The 8,276-nt window shown below is 39.1% G+C and overlaps 1 protein-coding gene across 4 annotated transcripts; it reads right to left on the bottom strand.

Annotated features, from left to right (window-relative positions):
• Nucleotides 1-1,655: 1,655 nt before the first annotated feature.
• LOC129189644 (major histocompatibility complex class I-related gene protein-like) lies at nucleotides 1,656-8,249 on the bottom strand. Of its 4 annotated transcripts, none has more exons than XM_054791540.1 (8): nucleotides 8,090-8,249; nucleotides 6,120-6,386; nucleotides 5,624-5,902; nucleotides 5,124-5,432; nucleotides 4,294-4,395; nucleotides 4,197-4,214; nucleotides 3,677-3,754; nucleotides 1,657-3,559 (listed from the first exon to the last, which is right to left on the bottom strand). In XM_054791540.1, exons 1-7 carry the CDS (start codon nucleotides 8,142-8,144, stop codon nucleotides 3,705-3,707), a joined length of 1,080 nt encoding a protein of 359 aa, XP_054647515.1. In that variant the 5' UTR covers nucleotides 8,145-8,249; the 3' UTR covers nucleotides 1,657-3,559; nucleotides 3,677-3,704. The 4 variants fall into 4 exon arrangements, 3 of the variants coding, with proteins under 3 accessions (XP_054647513.1, XP_054647515.1, XP_054647514.1); XM_054791539.1 differs by having other exon boundaries at nucleotides 3,681-3,754; XM_054791538.1 differs by having other exon boundaries at nucleotides 1,656-3,754.
• Nucleotides 8,250-8,276: the final 27 nt, after the last annotated feature.

Below are 8,276 nucleotides of genomic sequence, written 5' to 3'. Positions count from 1 at the left end.
TAAATTCTGGTGTGAGTTGAGATTGGTGTGGTTGTTTCAGCCTACATGCATAAAAATGTTCTATTATGTACACATTAAGAAAAAGGCGCTAGTAATGTTCTTAGTACCACACTAAAAGGGTCGTTATGTTTATGACGCGGCCATCATGGGTCCTTAATGGTTGAGTGCTCATGTTATTAATATTACTAGTGCACAACAGTTGTGCATTTAACTGTAAAAAAAATACACTTTTTAAAACAAATGCACTTCTGTAAGGTTTCAGGCATACTGTCTGCATCCGTCATGTCGTTTGCATCCACGTCTGAAATTGATGGCGCCATTTCAATTCTGATTGCAGCAGCAGATAAGCGCTGAATAATTGGCTGTTTCTTCCAGGCCAGATAAATGCCACAGATCAGCAGCCGCTGCAGTAATGAGCTGGTAAAGATAAGCGTCATGGGCAAACCTGCGCTCGTATTCCCACCGACCAACGCTAAGGAATACTTCGCTCTCGGTTGTCTAAATGTGATGACTTACAACCATGAAGTTTGGTAGTTTTGGAATAGCATTACCTGTCATGTTCATGTGCAGATCAGTTTGGTGTGATGTATGATGGCTACAGTCCTCTAGCAAACACTTTATGAGCATTTTCAAATTTCTACTTTACAGGCCCCACAATAGGCCGCCAAAAGCATGTTGTCTAAAACCTACGGTATTTTTCAGACTATAAATCACTTTTTTTTTCCAAGGTTTGGATGGTCCTGTGATTTATTATTGGTGTGACTACTATGCCAACATTTATACATCTTTAACACGTTTGTTTTAAATGTTAATTTATACTGACTGACTTGAATAAAGGAGGGAAATTTACCACCGGCAACCGCAACAGTGATGTGACATGAGATCGGGATCTTGGTGAATTTGCGAACTGGTAACTTGATAGTTGGATTCGCTGACTTGTTATGTTAATTTAGCCTAATTCAGCCCCCCAGGTACAGTATGTTCTTTATGCTATTGTGGAGCTCAGGGGTGACCAGAGTGTGGCCCGGGGGCTTGCGGCTGTCAACAACAAAAATGGAAATTCATTTTTATGAGAATACAGCCAGTGTGTGTGTGTGTCTCTCCAAGAAGCCGCGTTGTGTACTTTATCTACTTTCTGCATATACTTTGTAACTCTGTACTTGTCCAGTACGTCGTAGATGTCATACATCACAAAATGATCAAACTTATAGCTCCCACGTCTGTAGCTGGCTGGCAGATAGTTGACAGAGCTTAATTTTAAGATGTGTAGTGAAGCCTCTTTTTTCTCTTTAACAAAGTGATGGGCATATACAAACAGATTAGGGTGACTAAACATGCTGTTTGTCCAGTACATGTTCTGTTTCCATTTTCTGTCCCGTTTTTGTGTCTTTTTTTTTTCAGAAAGTGATGAAAATGTCCTCATTTTTTTGTTTTTGATTTGGCCATTAAATTAAAGTATTGCATATATATACACATATACATATATATATATATATATATATATATATATATGTGTATATATATATATATATATATATATATATATATATATATATGTGTGTATATATATATATGTGTATATATATATATATATATATATATATATATACACACACGCATATAATGCATATTTGGACAATGCAACTTCAAAGACACTTGTTGCACTATTGAAAATGATCTGAAGTATTATTTTAGACATAATAAAACATGTTGAGGAACCTCTGATAGGCTTTCATCGTGTTTCATACTTTTAAATATTAAAAAAAATATATATTTTTAACATTTAACATGAGTAAATTCTTTCATAGTAAATTCAGATTTAGGCGCAGTATGACCCCCTAACAAATAGTTCCTCAAAAGCTGGAGTCGGTGCCTTTTGTTGGTCATGGTTGTTACTGTGAAGCTTTTTTTTATTTGGTAATTTGCTGTGTTTAACAAAAACCAGAGTCTTCCGTTGAACGTGACGGCGCTGGAAGCCACGTTTTATCAGCTTCTTCTGCATTTTAGCCCCAATTAAGTGTCACTTGTTAGCTATTCTACAGCTAGCAGGGACCAGTGTGGCCAGCTGACTCCGGCCCTGAACCACGTCTCACTCCAACTAACATTCACGTAACCCAGCAGAGAATTAGAGGTCAGTACACGTTAGCAGTGCTACCGAGTGCACAAAGCTTCTCTTTTTTAAAAATGTAGTCATTTTCCCTTTGTCAAAACGTGCGTCCCAGGTAACGTATGCTTGGTAGCACAAAACAAGACGTGGAGGGAAACTGATAATGCACACTCATCAGGTAGCTTCTGGAATCGTCATGCGTCCCATCCTGTTTGGTCTTGCTACAGCAGCTTCAAATCAGTCAATATTGCAAAGAAACCAACCTGTTTAAAAAGTGGCAGAACATTCTAGAGCAAGCTTTTTAACTCACGGGTCACATCCACCACACCTACTACTGTAACTGCAACTGTCCACCTGGAATTTTTAGTCTTATTTTAGCTGTTAAAGTGTCCTACAATCTGCTGTATGTGCGTGTGTCCCTTTTTTCAGAACTACTTTAAAAGATCTCTTTTGCATGACTGCATGCTGAAACTGTTATAATGTGTACAAAGACCATCTCAGAAAACAGAATTTAATTTGAAAGGTATTTACTGATAAGACACCCAGAGTGTATATGAGCACAGGATTTGTAATATAAACCAAGAATGATTAAACATTGAATGTCAAAAGTATGTGATCGTTCTCCCCTGGTTACTTCCCAGACCACCTCCTCAGCATTTTTCATTGAGCAAAAACACAGCAAAAATGCGACAACACAGCAACATCCAAAACCTAATGGTAAAAAAAAAAAAAAAGTCTGATAAAATATAACTTTTGCAGCACTTTGTCATAGAAAGCCTTCGTTTCTGTCCCTCTCCGTCACACTGGCTTGCACTGCTCTGTAAACAAACCCCCACTCTGCTTTTGTCAAAGCCTCATCTTCCCTAACCTGCCTCACCAGTCTCTCTAGTCTCAGAAACCACTGCAATTATTTTGATAGTTGGAGACTTACGGTCATTTAAAAGTAGCATTGCAAATCCAATCACCTGCTACATCTTTTACCTTAAAGGCTTGTTAATCCATGACAAGTACACAATAATGCAAATAAACAAAGAAAATGTATTTGTCTTCAACTGTGCCTCTCGTTACCCCGCAAAAATCAGTTTGAAGCGTAAACACCTTGGAACCAAACGTATTGAAAGGCCAGGAGACATGTGACACAATGTGGTATTCACCCATAAGCAGCTATCTATCGGTTTCAAAAAGAAAGAAGAAATCCTTGTGAATGTGATGACACGAGTCCCAAATGATGACATAGACCATAGACATGGACACAAAGACCAACCTGATTGACTGACAAAATATCATCCACAAATCCGGCAAAAATATTTGATAGAACGTGTTTTCTAAGCCATAAACACCAAAAGAAGACAGTATATAACATGAGGAAATGACATCTCAATGTGTGATTCAACAGTGATGACGTCCCTCAGGGATGGAGACATCGCTCTGCGTTCCAGTGCACAAACCATCCTGGAGGAAGAAGACGACAGCAGCAACAGAAGCACATGAATCCAAGGGGAGATGGTAGATGAACATCATCTTCACACAAAGCCGCAAGAACATCTGGAGGTGTCCGTGTGAGCTAACTCGCTTTGTGCCCGCTGCTGTGTCTCACTCAGATTCCAGCCTTCAGGTTCTCCGATAGCTCGAAATCACCGTCACCAGCTGTCGAACCACAAAAGTCAGCGTGAGCTGGTGACTGTGTGCATTCATCCCAGAATGTGCATCTTCACTGATATCACATCTTTGGAGGTGCGACTCCAACATTTATTGTGACTTGGATCAAAAGCATGAAGAAGCAGAATACTGCTCTTCTACTTCCTGACTAGGATGCCTTCTTAGTGAGTCAGCAAACATGAACGTGAACACGGCTGATCCTTATCATGATGCCTCATTTCAAAAGTTGGCTTATGTGACACTTTATACTGGCGTGTCAAATTACACCTGTGGAGGAAAGCGCTTTTATTTTCACTCTCTCTCGGTTAAAATAAAGCTAGCATGAAAGTTGTGTAGTGTTTCTATCTCGGGAAGGGGGTAAGGTGTTTGAGTGATGCTTCACCACTGCTTTGTTTATTGCGGCTCAAAGAGAAGAAGATGTTTTACTTACAAGCTGGATCGTATTTGGCTGAAATGAAAGACAAACTCAGTGAAATTCACATCTCACAAACGGCAGACTGCAAAGACGAAACGTTTGTGTCCCTCACCTGGTCTGTCTTTACAATGCCAGACGAGGAAGATGATGGCTGCCAGGATGGCCGCCACAGCGAGGAGCGCCAGCGTGACAGTGATGGCTAAGCTGGAGTTGTCTGTTGGTATGGTAGGGTATGCTTTACTTGTTTGACAATAAGTTACATGAAGGAACACCATGTGGTTAATAAATAGAAAAGAGATAAGCTATAATAAGTAAAGCAAAGACATTGTAAATAAATATATAAATACCGGAGTCCAAATTTGGACTGAATCGCACATGGTACAGTCAGTCTGGATATAAATGATGCAATAACGTATTGGTGATGATAAATGAATGAAATGATTGCTCCTATTGTTGAATTTGGCATCATCTACACACATGGAAAAAATGTATGTGTGTGCTAGCAAGGGTGTGTGAATTTAGCATGCTAATATACATTCATGGGAAAAAATGATGTGACCACCCTTGTTTCTTCAGTTTATGGATCCATTTTAATGGCTGGTACAACTAAAGGTACATTTGATTGGACAAATATAATGACAGTAACAAATATAGTTTATGAGAGTTTCATGAAAGAGCTGATATCTCGCAACTTCCATGGTTTTCTTGATAACCAAACTCACTGAAGTTCTTACATGGATAGCTATAGCATTGTACTGCCAAAAATGTAACTCTTATGAGTTATTTTTGTTGCCGTTGTTACATTTGTCCAAACTAAGGTACCTTTAGTTGTATCAGGCATTAAAATGAACAAGAAAGTGAAGAAACAACATGACTGTATGTTATTATTGTAGAGTGGTGTTATTATGTTCATGCTGCATCGTCAACTTCAACCTTTCTCACCTTCAAGGCTTGCATTGCTCAGGATGCGTTTTCTCTCCAGCTTGGTGACCGTGTCCTCCTTGACGCCAGCCAGCTGAAACACACATTCGTACTTGCCCTCCACATCGGCCGCCACCTCCACTTTCAGGTCCACCGCCATCTGGAAGGTTCCATCGTGGTTGGGGAGGAGCTCTCCGTGCTCGACGTCCTCGTGGAGCTCCTCGCCGTCTTTTCTCCAAAACATGATCGCTCCGTCGGGGTAGAAACCTGTGGCGAAGCAGCTGACCGGCGAGGACGGCGTCTTCTGGAGGAGATACACCTCCGGAAGCTCTGCACAGGAAGTGACGTGACGTGTGAACGGAGGACAACGCTGACAGAAGGTGCGAGAGGAGTCAAGGTGGAGAGAAAAGGAGAGAGAGAAAAGTTTACAGAGCCAGAGTGTAGCTTGTAATGCTAGTAATGTTCATACAGGGGGCGTGCTAACATGGTTACAAAGGTGAAAGTACATCATGTGGTTCTACCTGTTCTCATTAGGACGTTCGCCCCATTGTTCACGTACTTCTTCAAGTAAGAAGGACAACGCTCAGTTAAGTAATACTTCTTATATTCTATCCAAGCTTTGTCATGGTCCAACTTGTGTTTGGTGGGAACAGCTTGTGGTTTTGCTGCAGTCCAAGTCCATGTCTTCGTGTCCAATGATATGAAGTCTTCCCCATCATAACTGTACTGCATCCAACCATCAACCGCATCAGTCTCATTATTCCATTCACAGCCTGACATCCTCTGGTAAATGTGAACACCTGCGAGAATGACACAAGGCAGAGTGAAACCTCATCACCATCACACACACGCACATGCACACAACTCTCTTTCTAAGTGTCAGTCGTGCTTTTTGGTAGGTCATTATGGGATGGACAGAGAAGGTATCCGTGCAGTAATGTGTGTGTATACTACAGTATAAAATGTGTACGAGTACATCAAATATATTTTAACAGTAGGACGTTCAACATAACAAACCTCCAGTTTGGTTGAATAGCTCCTTCATGATTTCAATGTTGACTTTGCTTATCTGTTCATTACCAACACTGATCTCTGTCTCTCTCTGCCAGTACCGCGGATCCTCTGCTGTGATTTTGTTCATCCAGGCCTGTTTGGGTTCTGATTTCCTGCTGTTGCTGTCATAGTGAGAAATCTGAACTTCATCAACATAACCAACCTCCACAAACTCTGGGAAGTTTGGAACTTGAGAGGACGCAGTCCAGAAATACTTCACCGAATGAATCACTGAAAGAAAAAAAAAACACACACAAAAAGAACATTTTATGATTGTTTCATGTTCAACAATTCATATGTGAAATGATCGTGTCTTCTTTTAAACTTGAAGAGTCGTCACAGTAAAGAGTCAATAAGAGACAATAACACAGTTTGTCTTTTATGGACATTTGATACATTTTATATTAACAGTACTTGAAGACAACAGACACTAATAACTTGACTTTCATGTCATTTTACAACTGTAACTGGCAAAGACATAAACCACATTATTGCTACCAGAGTCGTAAAAGGAGTAAAGGAGCACTTTTGGTGTAGTTTTCCAGATTTTAAAAATGGTTAGTGTCAGAAAAGCATGTTTTTATGTTTTCGTGCGGCAAAGACTTTGCTTATCACGGAAGCACTTAGCCTCCACAATAATCACCCTCTAAAACGCGATGCGGTGAGCACGGTGCTAACGTTAGCAAATGCTGTCGTCAGCCCACACTTGACCAGATCACGGCTTCCAGAGCCAAGATAAGTCAGCCCACGTCTAACAAATGAACACAATTGAGGGAGAAATGTTTAAGACATGGAAAGTGTCTTGAGTTTACGAAGCGTCCTTTTAAAAGGTTGAATATCCGACAACTTGAATGATTGAATGAAAGCCATGTGGATGTTGCCAAAATGATGCAAAGATAAGAGTAAGGGCCTACCCCAAAATGTGCATTTTTTTCCAATCCAATCCAATCCACTTTATTTCTACAGCACATTTTATAAACACTGCTTCCAAAGTGCTGCAGAGACTAGTAAAACCATAAATAATAAGTAAAAGTACAAATTACTACAGTAAAAACTAAAAGATCAAATAAAAACAAAAGACACTTAGAACAGTAAAATATTTGAAACAAGAAGTAAAAACAATGAAAGCAATAAATACAAGAAGTAGGTATAAAATAAATAAAATAAAAACTAACATAAATAAAACTAATTAAAACCTAAAAAAAAAATAAAAATAAAAAAGAATAAAAGCCACAGAGGACCACACATTCACGCCGAGTTAAAAGAATAAAAGCGGGTCTTAAGTCTCGTCTTGGGCACCACCAGTGTTTTTCAAGGAGGAAAAAGATCTTAAGCTTTTATACGCATGTTGACAACTTTTAGCATATCTGTATGAGGAATTAAATTATGGAATGAGCAGAATAAGCAACAAACTATGTATTAATATGAGCCAGTAAGAAACGGTACAAGTAGATCGTCTTTAAGTAGTATAAGCTTTTTTAATTCCTACTCCTTTTGGACATGTTGAACTACTTGTATACATATCGTGGTGCTGGTAAATACTTTAACATGGTCTAAATAAACCTTGATTGTGTACGTGACATTTTTTTATACTGCCATTTAAAAGTGAAACCAAAGTTTCAGGAAATGCTCCTGAAAATAGACTCACACTCTTGTGGAAAAAATAATCTTAAATAATAAGGTTGATGCATTTCCGTGTAAGTAAAGATTGTAAAAGTGACGCAACGTGAACAACTTTGACTCATTAAATGTTGGAGCAACAAATGAAGCGGTTGAGCACAAATGAAAATGAAAACATTTCAAAAATAAACAGCGTCAGTCATGATATCAAGTCATCAGACAGTGTCAAAAAGGTGTCAACATATTTTGAATAAAGTAGCATAAATAGGATTTTGGAATGACGTCTATAAACTTGTAAAGAAAAGTGGACTTACCAGGCGCCACGCTGTGTATTTGCACAGCCAGGAGAAAGAATAAAAACAAGTTCATGATTAGCTGTCACTAGTTTTAATCCCTCAGAGGATGACAAAATGACAAAATCTAGTTTGACGAGCAAACTTGAAATGGACGCTAAACTTGAGATCAGAATTTATAAACCTTCACCTGAGCCAATGAGGATTC

Source organism: Dunckerocampus dactyliophorus, chromosome 11 (genome assembly GCF_027744805.1).
Source record: "Dunckerocampus dactyliophorus isolate RoL2022-P2 chromosome 11, RoL_Ddac_1.1, whole genome shotgun sequence".
NCBI lineage: Eukaryota > Metazoa > Chordata > Actinopteri > Syngnathiformes > Syngnathidae > Dunckerocampus > Dunckerocampus dactyliophorus.
This window is presented reverse-complemented; position numbering and strand designations above follow the sequence as displayed.

What these genes read in the sequence shown, in the direction of transcription:
- LOC129189644 (XM_054791538.1), bottom strand. Translation starts at nt 8,144, where the DNA reads ATGAACTTGTTTTTATTCTTTCTCCTGGCTGTGCAAATACACAGCGTG. An exon ending in GCTATTCAACCAAACTGGAG is followed by an intron (nt 5,903 to 6,119) that starts GTTTGTTATGTT and finishes TCATTCTCGCAG; the next exon opens with GTGTTCACATTTACCAGAGG. An exon ending in GAGCAATGCAAGCCTTGAAG is followed by an intron (nt 4,396 to 5,123) that starts GTGAGAAAGGTT and finishes CCATACCAACAG; the next exon opens with ACAACTCCAGCTTAGCCATC.